At 39.5% G+C, this 22231-nt stretch overlaps 1 protein-coding gene across 3 annotated transcripts in view; it reads right to left on the bottom strand.

Moving 5' to 3' along the window:
• Positions 1-233: 233 nt before the first annotated feature.
• Positions 234-22231, bottom strand: part of IQCG (IQ motif containing G) — a 1934505-nt gene continuing 1912507 nt past the window's right edge. For all 3 annotated transcript variants that reach the window (XM_044070701.1, XM_044070702.1, XM_044070700.1), the window contains one exon: positions 234-588. In XM_044070701.1, coding sequence (XP_043926636.1) covers positions 463-588 — 126 coding nt within the window. In that variant the 3' untranslated portion in view covers positions 234-462. The remainder of the gene's footprint in view (positions 589-22231) is intronic.

Consider the following 22231-nt stretch of genomic DNA (forward strand, 5'->3'; position numbering starts at 1 on the left):
TATTACATTTTTGACTACATTCTTCATTGTTTATATTATTGCAATGGACAGTACACAAAAAATAAGATCATTCAGATAGTAAAAAAAAAATAGATTAGAAACATGAATTCAATTTTGTGGAATGAGTACATTAAAAAAGGTTAGAAACAAGATTAATGTTTGGAGAATAAATATGTATAATCTTATGGAGAGAAAATGACTACAAAACAGGAAATAAGCAGCTCAGTCAAGTCTGACTTATATTTCATTTTTATTTTGATGGCATGCAGTCATATATTTCATAATTCACACTGCAGTCTTGTCTGGAGCAAATTATAACTTTTAATAAACTTTGCATAAAATGCTCTGCATTGCATTTGGTTTCATTCACCTTTGTTTCTGAAGGAACACAAAACTCCTCAGAAAAGCTTTAGTGAAGAAAACTCTCAGCTGGGACAGCATAAAAATAAAACAATGCATTATTTATTTCTTCTTTTTACTAGCAGCTTTTTTGCCTTTGCTCTTGCCCTTCCCCTTTTCACCTTTCTTGGGTTTCTTATAAGAACCAATTCCCTTTCGCACCATGGTTCCTCTCCACCATGCCTGGATCTGTTTGAAGAAATACAAAATCAGATCACCTTCAGCTATATATATTATATTATATTATATAATATTATTACTATACAGTACCAGTGAATTTTACTATACTGCAATTTAAAAATAATTAATTCCTGAGTAAAAAGGAATCAATATATAGAGCACCAGGTTATATTTTCATTTGAAAACAGATTTGCAAAGTACATCTGCTAGACGTATGCCTGTGATAATAGCAGACTGCTTCCAGCAATTCATCCAGGACAGATGTTTCTTTCCCTGGTATGGATGGTAAGGAACTTTGCTTGGTACTGGCTGCACTCAGTAGGTGGCCAGGAAATCACTAGACAAATTAAATTCTATTCAGACAAGGGTACCAGAAAACATCTTATGATTGTAGAAGAGTGTGCCCAGGATATAGCTGACACTACTGCTTATCACTGACTCCCAAATTTACTGGGAGGAAGCCCCTGTTCAGTCCAAGTAATGACCAACCAACTTACACTCCAGCTGTTCACTGGAACTATAGCCTACTGCAGACTTATGCACAAAATGTAGCATATGGAGGGGTCCTACCTGCCGTGAGACATGTTTACTTAAGATGATACAGCAGGCAGTTAAAATAGGCACGCTGGTGATAAATTTTAACTTATCAGAAATTCATCACCATCCTATCTATATCATCTATTTTAATGTTGTAACAGTTAAGTAAGATAACTAATTTTAAAACTGAAACTCAAATAACATGAAAATTAAAAATTAAAACACGTTTATGTAGTAAATGTCATGTTATTCAACATTTAAATCTCTACAAAATTAATTCATTATCAAGTACAAAAAAATCTTCAGGCATTTATAAAGTGGAAAAGAAAGACACAAAGTTAATAAATGTATTTAACTTAAGGTACTGTAAATGTGAAAGTTGTTTATTTTCCAAATAGCAGTAAAATTAGTGTTTTTTCCAGTCTTCTATCTTCCATCCATTTTTAATTAGAGAGTAAAACAGATAAAATAAAATTAATTTTCCATATATCTAAATAAGTGTTAATCATTTTAAATCAAAATATGACAGCAGGATATTACAAGTACAAAAGCTGGTCAGCATACAATTACAAACAAAAGGGGCTGCATATTTTTTTTTTGCAAAAGAGCAAAAGTAGCAAAAAGATATTCAACATTTTAAAGAAATACGTATGCATAACTAAAACAAAAGGAAATATCAGAACAGTGTAAACGCAAATGTTATTTCTCTCTCATACAGCTACAAAAATTAGGTATATCATTCAACCTAAGTTTTTTTGTAGTGTGTATACAAAACAAATTAATCATATTATTCTGCACATACTGCTTTTCATCAATCGTTTTACAAGAATTAAAGGAAACTATGCCCCAAACACATTACTCTTCCACAGAATTTGTTTCCCTCCCGAGAGAATTATCCTCATACTGTTATATATTAAAAATGTAACTGTTTGATATTCTGATACTCATTTGTGAGAGTATCTAATAAGACTGAATGAACACAAATGCGGATTTACAAGCACTAAGTTTGAGAGTGAATTTTCTCAGAATATTTCCTTTTCCCTGAGGTATGGCAATCCTAGAGTTGGAGTATATAACTTTGGGAGGTATGGCTAGCTTTCCCCCCTACATTAGAGGGTGGGGGAGAAGGCTGGCTTGCCCTGCAAAAAAATCAGCTTTAAGGTGAACAGTGATGTTGGACATTTGCTGTTCTCCCATATTTTTTGTCTTTATTTCCATATTTCCAGGGCTTACACTTATGAGTCTCAGAATTAAAATAGGAAGTCCTTAAAAAATAGCAGTTTCTCCTTTTCTGTGCATTTATATCCTAGTCAGTTTTCTTGCATTAGGGCTAACTGAAATCTAGGAAAACAAAATAGGCACAACAGAAGAGGGCTCATACCTAACTATGGAAGCAGTTTATTCCACGGGTAAAAAGCACATAAACGATCCACACATTAATGTGTTCTCGTCCTAAACACAAAGAGTTCATCGGATGCATAAATACCTCTACTAACTTCCTATTATACTAAAATAAATAATTAATTAACCTAAGTACTTCTGTTTGTAATTAATTCAATTAACTAGACAAAATTTAAAACCATCCCTTAAAATCCACACAATTCAAGTTATATATCCATTTATACATGTGTATTTGTAAACCCTTATAAACAAAATACATAAAAGTGAATGAAATGTAACTATAAAACCATATTCAAACATCAAGTTAAGCTCGACCATTCAAATACTACTTGGTGAAGTTCCAAAATTAATACATCCCACCTATTTGTAAAATTACATCACTATTTACTCAGGGGACAAGAGAAAAAAGAAAAAAATTCATATCCAGAACCCCAACATGATCCAGCATACCAACTTATATATATATATATATATATATATATATATATATATATATATATATATATATATAAACACTTTCCCCAATTGTTCATACCAAAACCAGGAAAATATACAACCCCTGACATTATAGATTAGCAGTCCTTAACTTTAATTCAGGAGCCAGGGAAAATTATTGTTGAGTCCTGGGGGCCTATTGGCCTCCAATATAAACTGCCAATAGGCTTCCCTATATTCTAATCTTGTTTTCCATGGCCCCCTTCACATCACGAGGTACCACATGGAAAACAAAAAATAGGAACCTCGCATCTTTACATCAAAGGATATGTTTAAAAAGAGCATTATGTTTATTCCACCTTGTAACATCATACAAATGTTCATATACCCTTTTACTTCATTTCCGGTCAGTCTTGCCAATATAAAATGCCTCACAGGCCTCACACTGGACAATGTAAACTAACCCCATGGTATTACAATTGGAAAAGGTATTCCCCAATATATATTTATCCCTTCCCTTAATATATACCCCTTCACCATGACTTATGTATAGACACTGTGAGCATGCACCACACCCTTCCTTCTTGGATGACACATTTTAGAGTTGGTTTTATGTTCCAAAAGATCCTAAATATATTGCCCCTCCTAAAAATAACCTTAAGGATTTTCTTCCCAATATTATCTAAATCAGTAAATTCAGAAAATTTATATAGAAATTTATATAGAAGAATATCAGGAGGGGAGAAGTTATCCTCCCCTGAGATCTCGCAGAGGAACATGAAAGGATGGGAAGGTGTCCTTTAGATATGCCCCTGAGAACAATATTAGGGGTGGAGGTGGAGGGTAAACTATCAGGCTGATGAAAGAGTGCATGGATGTGGATGGATGTGTTAATTTAGAGTACGCCCCTCTGGATGTCCGAAAGGCTCAAAAATAAACATCCCCCATTTTACAGGGACAATTATTACATATGGGAGGTGGCTGCGGGGGGGATGAGGTAGCTAATAATGAGGATGATGGTTTGCCTATTTTAAGGGACAATTGTAAGTTAAGTCTGGGGGGGGGGTTAACATATTTAATTATAGTAGTATTGATGTGACTAGGGAACATTTTAAGCTGTTTTTGAAGGGGTCTGAGTTTATCCCTATGAGGAAAAGTGATCTGAGTAAGGTGATTATTGAAGCAAAATTGTTTGTGCACAAATTGAATTTGGAAAATATGTTTGGGGGGACCAATCCTGTAGGAAATAATGATATATTAAGAAGAAGGAGAGGATTCAACCTCCCCCCCATCCACAATTAAAGAATCTGGAATTGACCCTTGAGAGGATGGTGAGAAAAGGTTTTAGGATCAATAAGTTTAGGGTAATTTAACCTGAGCTGAAATGGCTGTGTTAAAAGAAATTAGATAGAAAGAATCAAAACCTAAGAGTTATGGAACCGGATAAGGGAGGGGGTATGGTCATGATGGATGAAATTATCTATGAAGCTAAAATGACGGAAATGCTTCAAAATTATTCTAAATATTGTAGGGTTTCTAAGAATTAAATTAATATTTCCTATAGGAAAATAGATTTAGCCCTGAAAGAATTATTTGAGGGTTTGGAAGAGTGGGGGGTGCCCTGTGGGGCATCCTGAGGCCTAGGGTCTCTGCATCTCTGTGGATGCAGGGGTAAAGAGGCAGGCACTGGTGCTCTGGAGGGAAGAATATCCAGGGAGGACTGCAGACCTGTCTGTGAAGACAGCACCTTCCTCATAACCTCAAAAGGCCCCCACCCCTGATCTGAGGATATTCCTGGATCCGAAGAAGCTGAAGGAACTCCAGAACCAAAGATGACAGACCTGAGGCTGAGGTAGGAGATGAACTCACCCGAGCTGAGGCTCCGAGAGACATAGTCAGATCCAATAGCTGTCCAAGCCGACTCACCCCCCCCCCGGACCCGACCAGAGAGAGTCGGCTTTTAGACACCTTTAGCTCCGATGGAGCTGAGGACATCTGAGCCATGGTTGGATCCGTGGAACCCATGGTGCATCTCAGTTCTACTAAAACCAACTCTGGATTTTCCTACTCCGAAGCCAGAAGTTGGATCAGAGGAGGACATGGAGCAGAAGAAGTGGATGTCGTAGGATCTGAAGTCCTGGAGGTTGGATGCAACAGTAATTTGGCCAGTGCCGGTGTCTGTATGTTTCTGTACCACCCGATGCATGTCATCATCAGAAAGGCTCCTAGAAGATCGGGTTGAGGGGGTGGGAGATTTTGTCTTTTAAAGAATGGGAGATCTCAAAATAAGGGAGACTGGATCCAAGGTTGGGGACTGGCTCCTTAGTTCAAACTCCACTGGCACTGAGCAAGACGGAGTCAGAGCCGATGGGGCTTTGTCTGATCCAGTAACCCTCAGATCCAAGGAGGACAGTCTGGGTATTTTGTAAGCTGGATCGAAAGACGTAGACAGAAAAGGTCTTTTTACAGATTTTTCTGAATTGTCAGATTTAGCAGAAGGAGACTTATCTGATCTAGGTGAACCCATACCTTTTTCCAGTGTCTCTGAGAAGGGGGTTTTAAGAAGACCTTTTAGGATCAACTTATTCTTTCTCTCCAGAAGGCCTCTATGATTAAATGAATGGCAGATGGAGCATGACTCCTGGAGATGGACAGGCCATGACAATAAACACAAAGGATGTATTTATCACTAAGAGGCATCTTTTTGCTACACTTTTCACATTTTTTAAAATCCATTGGCCTAGATTCCTTACCCAACATTTTTAAGGGTCAAGAACAACAACAAAAAACTACAACAAAATTTCTTCTCTCTTTTTCCTTGATAAGCTGGACCCCTCTAACTTAAATGGGTCGAGGTACTGAAAACACAACACACACGGGGGGGGGGACTAGACTAAGCCCTCTAACCTAAATGGGCCATGACACAGAAAACACAAGGAAGAAAAAGACTAAGTCCTCTAACTTAAACAGACCCTGCTACAATTCTATAAGTTAAACAAACTGTAACACAATGACTGCACTAAAAAGGACAAACTGTGAAAGAAAAACAGCAAGAACACTAGGGTTAAAGCCCTCTACTAAAAACGGGGTGTTTAATAGTTCTCTAATTTAAACTAACTTTTACAGAAAAAGGGCAACTACAGAATATCAGATGCTGGGAAGGGAAATACAGGGCCTAGTGGATAAACGATGGCCAAAGTCAGAAAAACAGCTCAATGTGAAAATTATACAGTTACAAGAAGGCACACTCAGCTATAAAAGCTAAAATATCTAATTATCCAAACAAAAACTCTAAGAGTTTTAGCAAACGGTAATCAAAAAGATTGTACTTAACCAGAGCTACCAATCGAACGCTCGATCTGTTTAATGGCAAACGAAATCTGGGGATGGTTCTAGTGCATGCTGGGATAGGGATTTTAGCCATGAGCTGGCAGAGGGGCTCAAGCTTGTAAATAAAGGCTGAGACTGATCTGAGGATCGGATCCGAACCCAACCTAGTAAGAATGAAGGTGAGATAGGACATCATCACATTTAGTAATTTCTATAGGAAAATAGATTTAGCCCTGAAGGAATTATTTGAAGAAGGGATCTTGGATTATGAGACCTATCATTATCTTGGTAATGACAGACCCAGAGTGCCTTCAATTTTTGGAATTCTCAAGGTACACAAGAAAGTGAATGACAACCCCCCCCCCCCCCCCCCCTTAGGCCAATAGTGGCAGCTGAAGTCTCCAAAACAACTCCCTTGGTGAAATTATTAGATTTGAAATTAAAGGTTATTTGGCTTGGTGAGGGAAATATTTTAAAAGATTCCTGGGATTTTCTCAATAATGTCAAACCAGAGCTTTTTAGTGAAACTCTGATTTTTGTGACCATAGATGTAGTAAATCTGTTTTTGGTCATACCACATGAAATTGGTATGCAATGGTTAGAAGAAGCACTTTGCACAAGACGGGACATCTCCAGTAATGATATTTATGTTTGTCTTGAGTTAGCAGAGCTGATTTTGAAAAACATTTGCTTTATTTCAAAGGGGAATTCTGGCAACAATTTAAGGGTGTAGCGATGGGGGCTAGCTGTGCTCCCACCTATGCCAATATTATTTTGATGGTCTGGGAACAAAGGTATGTTATAAATTCCCATTTCCCCCCTGTTGAAAGATGTATAGGAGATATTTGGATGATATCTGCCTCCTATGGGTGGAAAGTTTGGGTAAATTAGAAGAGTTAATCAATTATATTTCTGCCACTACAGAATTTTGAAAATTTACCTGTAAGGTTACCCATGATCAGATGGACTATTTGGATGTGTCTATTCATAAGTGGAAAAGGCGTTTCAAGTCCACTATTTATAGAAAGGAAACCTTCTCCAACTCCTATATTTGTTTTTCTAGTGCCCACCCCTTTTATCAAAAGAACTGTATTGTGAAAGGGGAATTTGTTAGAGTTTGCAGAATGACATCTGAGGACGAGGATTTTGAAAAGGAATGTGGGGTATTGGAGGTGATGTTTAAGGAAAGGGGATATCCATCGGATTTGATTATGAGAATAAAAAATGAAGTCTAGGAAGGTAGGAAGGACAAATATTCTCCAATCTTAGGAAAGGATTTGGAATTAATATGTACAAAGTTTATCAGAGTTGAGGACCCTAGTGAATATCAAGGGGCATTTATTACTAATTTTAGTGGTGATGCCCAGGCTATTAAGAAAATTATAGAAAGGGAGTGGAATAAATTTTCTAAATTTACTAATTTATATAATATTGGGAGGAAAACCCTTAAGGTTATTTTTAGGAGGGGCAATATATTTAGGATCATTTGGAATATAAAACTTAACTCTAAAATGTGTCATCCAAAAAGGAAGGGGACTTTTAAGTGTGGTGCATGCCCACAGTGTCCATACACAAGTCATGGTGAAGGGGTATATATTAAGAGAAGGGATAAATATATATTGGGGAATACCTTTTCCAATTGTAATACCATGGGGTTAGTTTACATTGTTTAATGTGAGGCCTGTGAGGCATTTTATATTGGCAAGAGTAAGCAGAAATGAAGTAAAAGGGTATATGAACATTTGCATGATGTTAGAAGGCGGAATGAACATAATGCTCTTTTTAAAAATACCCTTTGCTGTAAAGATGCGAGGTTCCTATTTTTTGTTTTGGAGGTAGAACCTTGTGATGTGAGGGGGAGGGGCGATGGGAAACAAGATTCGAATATAGTGAAGCCTATTGGCAGATTATATTGGAGGCCAATAGGCCCCCAGGACTTAACGATAAAAATGTCAGGGGTTGTATATTTTCCTGGCTTTGGTTTGAACTGGGGAAAGTGTTCATATATATATATATATATATATATATATATATATATATATGTTGGTATGCTGGACCATGTTGGAGTTTTGGATGTGAAATGTTTTCTTTCATATCTTGTCCCTTGAGCAAATAACAATGTAATTTTACAAATTGATGGGATGTATTAATTTTGGAACCTCCATCAGATGGCGGCAAGCAGTAATTCAGTGATCAAGCTTATCTTGATGTTTTAATATGGTTTTATATTTACATTTTATTCACTTTTATGTATTTTGTTTATAAGGGTTTACATATACACATGTATAAATGGATATATAACTTGAATTGTGTGGATTTTAAGGGATGGTTTTAAATTTTGTCTAGTTAATTGAATGCATTACAAATAGAAGTGCTTAGGTTAATTAATTATTTATTTTAGTATAAAAGGACATTATTAGAGGTATTTATGCATTTGATGAAGTCTTTGTATTTGGGATGAAAATGCATTAAACGTATGGAACATTTATGTGCTTTTTACCAGTGGAATAAACTGATTTTATAGTTGGATTCGAGCCCTTCTTTCTGTTGTGCCTATTTTGCTTTCCTAGTGTTTGAGTTGTGGGCACAGAACCTCATTTGTGGACTTTCTTTTTTGGTTTGACTAACTGAAATCTCTCTATAATTTTTTTAGGTATATGTCTCTTTTGCTTTTACATCATTTTGCCCAACATACCTAAAAGTCTTTTGCCAAGGAAAACATACATAACAAGATACCCATGTATACTGTTATTTTGCACCCACTGAGATCATAAAGCTATGCAGGCTACCATGCTGTCATATAAAGCTGCATCATTTATCTTCCCTAAAGTCAAAAACCTATTAAGCCTTTAGTCTGAAGATGAATAAACCTGACAACCACTGACAGCAGTTTCACTAATTATGTAATCCTTGCAAGCCAGAAAATATGATATTCCAAATTAGGGAATGAAAACAGGAACTAAAACCCGCTAAGTATCAATTTGAAAAAGGCTATGTTATCTCTGTTATTTCTTTATCCTTTTCCCAGAATTTTTAACAAATGGTGTATTCTTTTTTCTTTGATCTAAGGATTCTCAAACGCGACAGTGTTTTGTCACCACTGCTGTTCTACTTGAATGAGACTAAATGAATAGGACAGTAAGCTCTCAGAACAGACGAGGATCCTGATTGCTCTCAGTGTAAGTGACTTTACTCTGGTGCATTACAGTGAGAGCAGGTCTTTTGGAATCTGTCCCCCCAGGTGTAAGCCTGTTCAGCATTCCTAAAGGGCTTTGTTCTGTCAAGACAGTATGTGACCTGCCTGTGTACATCCAAGGTATGTAGAATCTTTTCTCCTTTGTTTACTGGATCAGGATAGAGAAGTCAGAGAAAGTTAAATTCAGAAATAACTTTAGGCATGAATGATGGATTAGTGCATAACACGACCCTATCCTTGTGAAAAATCAAATAGGGTTGGCCAACCATAAGAGCTGCATGCTCTCATGGTTGGCCAACCCACAGACTTACCTTGTAGATATCAGACTAATGAGTAAAACAATTATCCAGGTAATGAACTCTAAAATCAACCTGAGAGCTAGGTTCAAAAGGTGGTAAGGTCAATTTTTCAAGAACAGTTGAGATCCCAGAGAAGAGGAATTTGCTTTTGGGTGGAGGTCTCATGTGCAACACTCCTTTCATAGTTTGTTTGACCACAAAAAGAAATGAAAGAGGGGGGAGTCGCTGAGAAGACAAGTTGAGATGGCCACAAGAAGAAGCATATAACAAACCTTCTCTAAGTATTTCACACAAAAATATTTCAAAACGAGAGGGTTTGAAACCCTTTTGGGACTTCTTTTATTGACTAGGCACCATCTAGAAAACTACTTACACTTGTAAATGTTAACATTTTCTAGTTGCAGCTTTTCTTGCCTCCTTAAATACCTGCTTTATTTTCATCTTTGTGGAACAAGTGCCTCAAAGATATCAAAATAAAAACATCCAGGATGTCACTTGCAATTGCTCTATGATGGGGGTGTACCATTCACCCTGATGCTATGTAATCAGATCAAGTCTGTCAGGAAGTTTGTGTTAATTGTCCTTGACCAATTCCATTAAAAGGGAAAATCAACTTTGACTGGGCCAAAAAGAGGGTTACCACAATGATCTCTGGTAATTCTTTCTGAATCTTTATAAGTACCATAGGAATCATTGGAAAGGCTGGAAATGCATACAGGAATAATAGAGCGTCTGTCTTCCAACCATGGGCTCAAGGGTGTCTTGAAAAGAATTCCTGGAAGATATCTACATGGAGCTTCCACTTGTTAGGGTCCGACAAAGATCTGCTTAGTCTGTCTGCCACTGTGTTTTGCACTGATGGAATGTATGAGGCCTGAAGAGTCAGAGTGCTGTAGAGCCAGCTCTTAGGCCATCACTGCCAACTGCCAAAGAGGGTATGACCTTGTACCCCCTTGCTTGCTCAGGTACCATAGCATGGTAGTGTTGTCTATGACCACTAGAAGAGGCCCTGAAGTCCATAAATGGTAATGAACTTTTACAGTATGAATCACTGCCAACATCTCTTCTAAGTTTATGTGCTTTGGCATGTCCTCAGGACCCCACAAGCCTTTCATTTGAACTCTCATGAACACTGTTCCCATGCAAAATCTGAATAGTCTTTCTGGAGAGAGTGGACTGGGGTCTGAAGAGAGAAAGGGAATCCTTGATTCAGAGACAGTTCCTGTTTCATAAATCCCAGTACAGTACCGGCAAAATCAAGGGATGAAGGTGCTGGGTCCAACAATTATTCAAGTACTACTGAATTTTTCTCATGTGTAGTCTAGCTAGTGGTATCATGAACTGATGCAATGATTCCTACAACTTTAAGGAACTCTCTTCCTGAGGTCATATCTTGAAAACAGAAATACAAGAAAATGCACTGATAAGTCAGAATTGTTTTCTTCCGTTAGGAAGGCCATCCTTTTTATTTTGTCTATCCAACACCCCAGGAAAACAATTCATAGAAAGGGTGTGAGGAAGGACTTTTGAAGGTTCAGTTTGAAAACTAGGTGGGAATTGTGGGATTAGACTTTGTCCAAGGAGTCCAAACACCTGGATACAGAATCTATACAAATCAGCAAGTCATCTAAATAAGGAAAATATAGATGACTAGGGTTTGGGGCCAGAAACTATGCAAACACTCGAGCTAGACAGCCCAAAGGGTAAAGTGAAAATTTGATAACGTAAGCCAAACACAGCAAATCTCAAATATTTCCTGAAACTGGGAGCAATAGGAATATGATGATAATCATCCTTGAATTCTGCAGTCACCATAAAACAGTGGTCTGGAAGCAACCCTAGGACCAACTGTAAGGTGAGCATTTTGAATTTTGGAACTTTTACAAAAAAGAAAGAACAATTATACAATAAATTATCATTACTATTCAAAAATGAGCACAATGATTGGGCAGCCCAACCAGCATACTAGTTGTAAATGGAATATATAACCATTTACAAAGGTCTGGCCACTAAAGTATCACTGAGTGGGAAGAGTTTCTATTGGCATATCCTGGGGAAAGAGCAAAATATAAGAAAAATCAGATGCATTCTGCAAAACTAAAAAAATAGAAATCTACCTGATTTTCCTTATATGTCTGTACTGTCCCTTATAAATCTCTTTTTTTTAAATAGTTAACATTTTCTCCTGCACTGATGTTCAATACAAGTGTGAGAACATATAGGGAAGACAATGCTGCAGAAGCTGAAGTACAAATACATTACTTAAGAAAGGTAAGCAATTTCTTTCTACAATAATGTAGCTGTGTAATAGCAATAATCCACTACTGTTTGTGGGTATATCAGGATTTACCCATGTCTGGTTTTGTTTAATCACTCAGGCTTTGTCCTTATGATAAAATCACACCATCCTTGGGCAAATCGTGATATACCCATACACAATCATAAATTACTGATTAAATCTCAGATGGATCTCCAGGAGTGCTCCATTTTGGCACCAAAGAGATTCTGGAGTAAAATCCTTTGCCTTTGTGTATTGCAGGCCTTGGTTCTTTGACCCCCTGCTTCTAACCATGTGGTGGAACACTGCAAGAAACAGCTCTGTCTGGTCATGTGGTAGTGGTGGAAATTCCCCTGAAAGGTGGAGGATTTTCTATCCACTATCAAGTGTTATCTTCTCTGAATTATTCTCAGAACCCATTTGTCTGAAACTATTTGTTGACAGGCTGAAGGGTTGAAAGAGAGCCTGGGGAAGGAGGAAGAGACGGAAGGGTGGGGAGGTAGGGGGTGTTCTGTGACTCAGCATAGTCATCCCTTTGCAGGGGGTAAATATTTTTTCAGAAATGAACCCTTCTTGCTTGGTTTTGAAGAATAATCATCCTATTTCCTTTTGAATCCATGACTTTGGCTGGGTTTTTTCTTTGTTCTGCCCTGTGAATGGAAGATACCTTGTTTGGGGTACACAAAACTGCCTAGATACCCCATGCATTAATTTGCCTCTATCTTCCTAGTGTTTGAGAATTTGTGTAACAGAGGGCCCAGACAACCATTTAGAACTTAAAGAGCCATTCAAATTTTGGCCTCTAAATACAGAGTAATTTACAACATTTATACATATATATATATATATATATATATATATATATATAAATATATATATATATATATATATATATATATATATATATATATATACATATATATATATATATATATATATATATATATATGGATCTACTTTTCTTCATCGAAAATACACTTGTTCAAAAAAGAAAAGTAGATCCCCACTTCAGCGAAAGCGCACTTCAACGAAAGTGCAGTTTCGCTGAAGTATACTCACCAGATCCCTAACAGAAACAACAAACACACAAAAAACATCTTTTGCAGGGGGGCAAGCCTCCATGTACCCCCTACACCCCCGCTACTTTAATATTCTTAGTCCGGGATTGCACTACAGTGGGGAAAAGGGAATATTCCCTTATCCCCACTGTACCATGATCTCAGCACTAGTCTACTTAGTTGTGCATCAACACTAAATGTTGATATACAACTAAGATGACATGCAAACTGCATGTTTTTATAACTACGTATTTATTTTTTCTTATGTTAATCTTCCCACGAAGGAGCATTTTCGACAAAATGCACTTTCGTGGAAGTGTACTCGTGAATTTATGTTTAGTCGAAACGTAAATTTGTTGTGGTGACCAGATAAGGCCTAGCATAGTTTTCCAGGGTGGTCATGATATAAGTCCTAACCCAAAAATAAGCCCCAGTTAAGATCGTCAACAACACATGACGGACGTGTCGAATTATTTTCAGACCATTCGGACACCCAACTTTTTTCTTTGCAGAAAGTCAAAAGATTCTTTCCCTGGGAGTCCTCCACGATTCTTACTGTAACCCTAATCATCACTCTCACTTGTAGATTGAGATCCTTTGCCCATCTTTACGGAAACTATCCAAGCACTAGCTAGCCAGCTACCCTTGAACTCCACTAACCCTCAGGATACCAGTCTCAGTACCCAGTCCTCCTTTAGCTTCAAACCTGTCGCCACATCTTTGATTTGTAATCTAATCAAAAAACTAAAACCTACCACCCTAGCCGCTGACCTTCTCTCTGCTGAATATTTACAAAAAGATGCAGATTCTATAGCATTCCCCATTTCCGTTCTAATTAATTGATCCATATCTGAAGCCAAAGTCCCCTCTATCTGGAAAATATCTCGTGTCATACCTCTCCATAAAGGTGGTAACTCTACCAAATTATCTAACTATAGACTCATAGCCATCTTGTCACCACTGACAAAAATCATGGAAAAGTGCGTCCACAAACAACTTCTGTACTTCCTAACCTAGAACAAGCTACTGGCTAAATCTCAGCATGGATTTAGACCACATCACAGTACCACCACAGCCCTCCTCTCCTTCACCAATGATATAAACCATAACAGAAACAATAACAAGCTAACATCAGCCCCTTTTCTGGATCTCTCTAAAGCTTTTGATATGGTTAACCACCATCTACTTATCCACACCCTGACAAAAATGTCCCTAGGTCATCACTCCCTTCAATGGTTCCAATCCTACCTTCACAGTAGACAACAAGCCGCACTATGGCAGAACAGCCTATCCAACCTCCTACCCAACATCCTAGGTGTCCCCCAGGGGTCTATTCTGGGACCACAGCTGTTTTCCATATTTATTAATGATCTCCACACTGTCATCCCAAATGCTAACTGCATTCAGTATGCAGACGACTCCACGTTGATCTGCACTGGTACCACCCAGGTTGAGCTGCAGTTAAGTACTCAGTGTACTTTCAACCTAGTTGAAAACTGGCTTGTTGATCGATGTCTTATTCTAAATCCCAACAAAAGAAAGCTACTACTTTTCTCTCCCACCCAAAAATCCCCGGTGATATCTTTCTCCATTAAGTCTAACAATGGCACCATAATCTCCTCAGATGTGCACACGAAACTCCTTGGGGTAATTGTTGACAACAATCTCAAATTTGATGCTAGCGCTAATAAAACAATAAAATCCATTAATAAGAAACTGGGCTCACTATATAGAATAAAACCATTCCTAACCCCACCTGCTAGGACTGCCATCGCCCACCCCCATCTGCTCTCCACCCTCTTCTATGCTTCCCCTATACTTGCCAACCTAAATAAAACTGAACTTAACAAACTCTCTGCCTGTTGCAATAGCATAGCTAGATTTGCCACTGGCGTGCCCTACAGAACGCATCACTGCATAAACCTAAGAAATCTAGGTTGGCTAGAGCTATGTAGGCAGATTCAGTATAACCAACTTATTGTGGCTCATAAAGTACTTAACCAACCTGAAAATACACCTGCTTTGAAAAACATCATCTGTCCCCACACCAACCTCAGACCACTTCGCTCATTCAATAGACTTGTAGTACAAACCACCAAATCCAACAACTCTGTAGGCAAAACTTGGAACTTGCCACCTGCTGACATTACAACATACACTACCTTATCTCAATTCAAGAAAGCCCTCAAGCAGTATTTCAAGTCTCAATGGCTATGCCCTTGCGATAAGCCTGACTAAATATTTGGTAATACTGGGGTACCAGTATTATACTGTTAATGTATATCTACTGTACTGTAATTTAGTTAGCCAGACAATAGGCATGTTAGATTATATAACCTACACTCCAAGTGGCTAATAGACTGTGTTTAAATTGCTTGTAATTGTTCTTTAGTGTGTACTATGTAAATTTTACCTGTATAACTTCCTTTGGAGCTTTTCTCCCTGGGCTTCCTCTGAAAATGGACATGTGTCCATTTGGACTATCCCGGTCAACAGATGTAAAATAAATAAATAAATAAATAACATAAACATTGGCAGGTGTACTTTGATTGGTCAAAATACAGACAACATGCATAAAGCACGTGCACTTGATAACGAAGGGCTGTGGTTGAGTCTTCTTAACCGTCGCCATTTTGTATTGCCACTCCGGTCTCATAAGTCTTCAATTACCCCCCCCCCCGCCACCCCCCCCCCCGACAAGATGAGTGCAAAAAGAAAGAGTTATTCCATCGAGTACAAGAAAGGAATAATGGAGGACTCCCGGGGAAAGAATCTGACATCTTTCTGCAAATAGAAGAAGTTAGATCTCTGAATGGTCCGAAAATGGCATGCAGCATACAATAACCTCAGTCAACAGGCCGACGAGGGAAATGCTAAGAAGTGCAAGTGTGGATCAGATCGGCAACCATTATTTCCTGCGCTGGAAGACATCACCCACAAATGGATTTCTAACAGGACAGCAAAGGCTTTGGTTGTGCGCAGGTCTGATATTCAAGCATTTGCCCTTGCAATGGCACCACAGTTAGAAATATGCCCAGAAGAATTCAAAACATCACAACATTGGCTGGATGGCTTCCTTCAGTGATATGAACTGCCTCTAAGAAGATCAACGACACTGTTCAAGCTGGAAGATACTGAAGTTATTAAACCTGCACTTCCATTCAAGTCCTTTGTTGATGGCATCTGCTTTTCTAAATACCAACTCTCCAACATGATTGCTATGGATGTAACTGCAGTGTTTATGGACCAAGGATCTCAAACAACAACTGATTAGAGGGGTGCCTCATCAATCTACATTCCCTCCACTGGTTATGAGAGTGCACGTGTTACCTGTATTTTGGCAATTCATCTAGAGGGAAAGAAAACTCCACCTCTAATCATTAGTAAGGGCAAGAAAGATAAGACTGAATGTGTTTCAGGCATTTACATTCTTGAAACCAAAAAAGCCTGGTGCACACAAGCAGTTATAAGGAAGTGGGTCAGTGTAATGCTGCCACTTGTTTTGCAAGGAGGCGGCAGAGGTCTGCTAGTCTGGGATTCAGCCAGCACTCACTGCGCTAAAGACATGAAGAAATTCCTTGCATGGAGAAGAATAGGTCAAATAATGATTCCTGCAGGAATGACTGTCTATCTGCAGACTCTTGATATTGCAATAAACAAGCCATTCAAGGACCATTTGAACATGGAACTCAATGACTACACTGAAAATAGAATGGAGAGAAATCAGCATGGAAACTTTGTGAAGCCTAGCCTGCAAGAGGTCGTGACTTGGGTGAAGAATTCATGGGATAAAATCACTGACAGTTGTGTTGCCAATGCACTACGAGCAGGCTACTTGGTCAAGCAGTGCTCATTTAAGGAGAGCTCTACTGCTAGGCATGACAGATTTGGGCCAATTGTTTTACAGGAAATGGAGTCACAAGAAATTCAGGCTGGAATTCGGGGGTTGGAGACTTATGACAATGTTCCAGAAGAAGATGACATGACTGTATTTGAATAACTTTTCTGTTATCGGGGCAACAGAATGGATTGCTTCTGCTTTCAGTTTTATTCCCCTCCTCCAATACACATGTATTGAGATTTTTCTGCACTTTCTGTTAAGCATGAAATATTGCACTGTGAAAGCCAAGGTGTAGATATTCTGAAGTTGAAATGTTTGTTGCACTGTTTATGTAGAATTCTCAAACAGCTGTTAATGAATTACTTAGAACTGTTGCCTAATAACAGAAAAGTATCAAATAAATGTCAATTTGTGTACATGAATAAATGTCAATTTTTGTACATGAATAAATGTCAATTTGTGTAATTGAATAACTGTAGATTGTTGTATGGGGGAGGTAAATAAGGCATCCCCTGATAATAAGCCCTAATGCGTATTTTTGCGGGGGAAAGTGCATGAGACCAAGTTTTATTTTCAGGGAAATACGGTACATACACACACACACACACACACACACACACACACACACACACACACACACACACACACACACACTTTTTTTGTAAATATTGAAATAGGTTGAAAGTTAAGAAAGGAAAAGATCACTAGAGGGGTAGTTTTAAGGGGGTGAGGTATTAGAATGATGGTTGGGTGTGGGATTAGAATGATAGTTAAGTTTAATGAGATTTATAGTAAGAACAGAGTTGTTTAAAATAACTTATAGATCAAAAAGAGTTTCCTACTGGTTTTGATGGGTAAATACTGCGGTAAGCTAGAGGTAGGCTCAAGGAGAGTAGGATGTTTATCTATTTGGATAGATGAAGGGGCAGATTTTAGTATTTAGTAGGTAGTTCTTTAGGGTGAGTTTAAATGTGTTGAAGCAGCTAATGGTGTTTATGCTGGTTGGAACCGAGTTCCATAGTTTAGCGACAGTGTATGAGAAAAGGCAGTGTCTGGCTCTTTTGTTTGGTACATGAACAGTTATGATTTGTTTATTTTCAGAGTGAAGGGTTCTGGTGGGGCTACAGGGTGTTAAAATGTTCTTAAGGGCAAGGCAGTTGTTTGGATTGAAGACAATTTTATGTGCTATGGACATTTGAATGAGGTTAAGGTAATGTGGAAATTGAAACCAGTTTACTTCATTTAAGGCTTGGCAGTCATGTGAGAGGTATGAGCTGCCTGTGGCAAATTTGGTGATTTTATGGCAGCAGGACTGGAGCTTATTTTGCAGAGATGAGTGCATGGTAGTAAAAATGGGGTCACCATATAATAGGGAGAGGAGCAAGTAAATGCTGGCGAGAGCTTTTTTGGTGGTGCTGTCCATGAAATGTTTATGTCTATATAGGGTCCCTAATTTGCAGTGTTTTTTTAATGGCATTACCAATATGGTGTTCAAATGTAAGTTTATTGTCAGTGTAATAAATAATAGTCTATCGTGAGATACGATTTCAATTTCTGTGTTGCTTTGGGAGAAAATATGAAAATGAGAGTCAGGTGAGAGGGGTTTTGCTGCGAAGAGTAGAAGCTTTGTATTTTTGTCATTAAGGAGTAGTTGTGATTTGGTTAACCAGGCTTCGATTGCGGTGAAAGTATCTTGGGTTATTTGTTGGCTGTGTTGTGGGTTATCTGAGGAGAAGATGATGGTAGTATCATCTGCATATTGGATAATAGAGCTAAGAGGAGAAGCAGTGTGAAGGTTGTTGATAAATATGCTAATGAGTAAAGGCCAGAAATGGACCCTTGTGGTACTCCAGTTTGGTTAGTTTGGTATTCTGATAGGGTATTTTGCCATTTTACACATTGTTGCTATTAGTGAGGTAGCTATTAAACCATTGGTGGGTGGGTGGGGTGCAGCTGATATTAGAAAGGTGTTGTAGGAGTTTTTTGTGTGATACTGTATCGAAAGCCTTCGACAGGTCTAGTAGTAGTACAGAAGTAATGTTATCTGAGTCGACGGATCTCTGTACAGTATCCATGAAGGAGATAAGCATAGTGCTTGTGCTGTGTAAGGGGCGAAAGCCATATTGGGTGGGGGTGAATAGGTTGTTGTGTGTGAGATGTTGAAGTAATTGTTTATGGATGCACTTTTTGAGGAGTTTAGATAGTGGGGAGAGGACAGAGATTGGATGATAGTGTGAGGGTTCATTGGAGTGACCTCCTTTGTGAAGTGGGGTGATGATGTTTTTTTTCTAGAGGTTGGGGATATAGGATTCTGTAACTCAGCATTTGATCAGAATGCTAACTGGGTATGCTATGGCCTTGGCAGCATGTTTTAAGGATTTTGGTGGGAGGTCAACAGAGGAGAGAGAGCATGGTTTTAATTTTCTGAGGAGTCTCTGAATTTCTGTGGTTGGTATTGGCTGCAGTGAGAAGAGGCTAGATGGTGTAATATTGCCTTGATGAAGGAAAGAAAAATCATCTATGAGGAGGAAGAATATCTTTCTAAGTGAAAACTGCTTTTCTGGGGTAGAGAAGGAGGGGAAAGAATTTGATAAGGTGAGGGTAGAGGGAGAGGAGCCTATTATTAATTTGTGTATGCTATTTATAAAATGTGAATTGAGCATAGTGGCTATTTATGACGGTATTTTTTTCTGGGTATGGTGATTAGGGTTGTCACCTTTTCAAATGGCCAAAGTGGGACATTTTCGGTACAAACATCAGATTTTACAGGCCGACACATACCCACGGTCAGTACAAAGGATAGAATAAAAAGTTATGTACTCACCATAACGTTCCATCTGAGTAGATAAACTTCATTTATCAGCAAACTGTGGGTATCGGATCTGACTTCGGATCTGAGCCGGCAGTTTTCAACAACTTAGATCCGAGCTCCTATCTCCTCCCTCTACCCATAAACCCCTGCCAACCCTGACTGACTTCAGATCAAGTTTGCCTCCAAGCAGCAACTGCTACAGATTTACCAATTTCAAATGTCATCTCTGAAGATAGCAAAAGTGAATGATGGACGGTCAGGGGGAAGGAGGGGGGATGGTTGCTGACAAATGAAGTTTATCTACTCAGATGGAACGTTATGGTGAGTACATAACTTCTTAATCTGAAGTAGTTAACTTCATTTGTGCAGCAACCTGTGGGACAGAGTCCCCAGCTACCTGAATCTTGGGCGGCCATCATGGAAGGATGTTCCAGAGCACTGCAGAGCCAAAGGATGCTCTCCCTCTGGAGATAATATCCAGCTTATAATGGTTGATAAAGGTATGAGATGAGGCCCAAGTGGCGGCTGAACAAATATCATCTAAAGGAACCCTGGATCTAAAAGCAGCAGAGGTAGACATAGATCGGGTAGAGTGGGCATAGACTCCCTGAGGCGCGGGCCTACCAGAACTTTCATAAGCCAAAAGAATACATTATGAGATCCATCAAGACAACATAACTTTGGATACTGATTTTCCCCAATTCTTTTTGGCAAAGGAGATGAACAACTGGTCGGATTGCCTATGACCAGATGTCCTATGAATATAGAATCGAAGTTGCCTATGCACATCCAACGAGTGTAATTTGTATTCTCCTTTGTTGTGATAGTTGGGAAAGAAGACTGGCAGATTAATGGACTGGTTGATATTAGATTCAGAAGCAACCTTAGGGAGAAAGGAGGGATTGGTCCTGATGTAGACTCTATCCTTGTGGAAGGTTAGATACGGGGGTTTGACAGAAAGGGCCTGAATTTCAGAAACTCTTCTGGCAGAAGTGATGGCGACGAGAAAGGCCGTCTTCCAAGACAAATACTTGAGTTTGACTGAAGCTGCAGGCTCAAAGGGGGGAGCTGTCAAAGCCTGAAGCACTAACGACAAATCCCACGGAGGCACCACTTCCTTTACTGGAGGTCTGAGCAGGAATGTGCCCTTCAGGAAGGTCTTGCACAGCTTAAAAGTGATCAAGGGACGCAGATCATGTCGGACATGGTAGTGAGAGATAGCTGCTAGTTGAACCTTGACAGTGGAACAGCTAGCTCCCTGGTGAAATAATCCTGATAAGAAGTCTAGCACCACAGGTAAAGGAGCTGGGAAGGGATCCAAGTTTTGACGTTCTGCCCAGATAGAGAAACGTCTCCATTTGCTACTGTAAACCTTCCTAGTAGAAGGCTTATGGGCTTCAACTAGAATAGCTTTGACTGGGGAAGAGATGCCGGGAGTCCTGGCTAGGAGTGGAACTGGAGCAGCCAAGCTGTGAGCTTGAGGCTGTCCAGGTTTGGGGTCGGGAGACCCAGGGGTGGGAGATCAGATCCGGGGGGGGATCTAGAATCCAAGGAGGATTCACCAGATGAGACCAAAGGTAAGGAAACCAGGTTTGACGAGGCCAGAATGGGGCAATGAGGATAATCCTGCTCCCCAACCGACTGGCTTTCTGTAGAAACTTTAGCATCAGGGGGAGAGGTGGATAAGCATAAAGCAGACCGGGAGGCCAAACATGCACCAGAGCGTCTCTCAGGGATTCCCCAACTTGGGGAATTAAAGCGAAATAGCTGTTGCATTTGGTGTTTGAGGGAAGGCGAAGAGATCGCAACAGGGCTGCCCCCATTTGGCAAAAATCTGATTTGCTACATGCGGATTGAGAGACCACTCATAAGGGGAAAGGATGGTGTGACTGTGTTTGTCCGCCAGGATGTTGGACCGTCCCGGAATGTGCATTGCAATGAGAAAACGGTTGGTGGAGATCGCCCATTCCCACACTCTCATGGCCTCTCGACAGAGTGGGTAAGACCTGGTTCCCCCTTGTTTGTTGATATACCAGACAACCGACATGTTGTCCATCTGGATCGCAATAGTCCCTACGGGAAGAAGGTCCTGAAGTGCTTGCAGTGCTAACAGCACTGCCCTCATCTCTAGGACACTGATATGCAAAGAGGTCTCCGTATCGTTCCACGTGCCTTGGACAGTCCTGCCCGAAGAGTGCCCCCCCCACCCGAGGCGGGAGGCGTCCGTGGTCACCATGGCCAGGGGAGGGGCCATAGAGAAGGGGCGTCCCATGTGGAGATCCGGAGATTGCAGCCACCACACGAGAGATCTCTTGCAAGCCCTGTTGAGGGAAATGGGATGACTCAGAGGGTAGTGATGAAAAGACCACTGGACTTGGAGGGTCCACTGTAAGACCCTCATGTTGAGATGTGCCATTGGTAACAAGTTGATTGCCGCTGCCATAGAACCTAGAGCCCTCAGGACC

The sequence above is a fragment of the Protopterus annectens genome, chromosome 4.part1 (assembly GCF_019279795.1).
Source record: "Protopterus annectens isolate FY-2018-M chromosome 4.part1, PAN1.0, whole genome shotgun sequence".
Classification (NCBI taxonomy): domain Eukaryota; kingdom Metazoa; phylum Chordata; order Ceratodontiformes; family Protopteridae; genus Protopterus; species Protopterus annectens.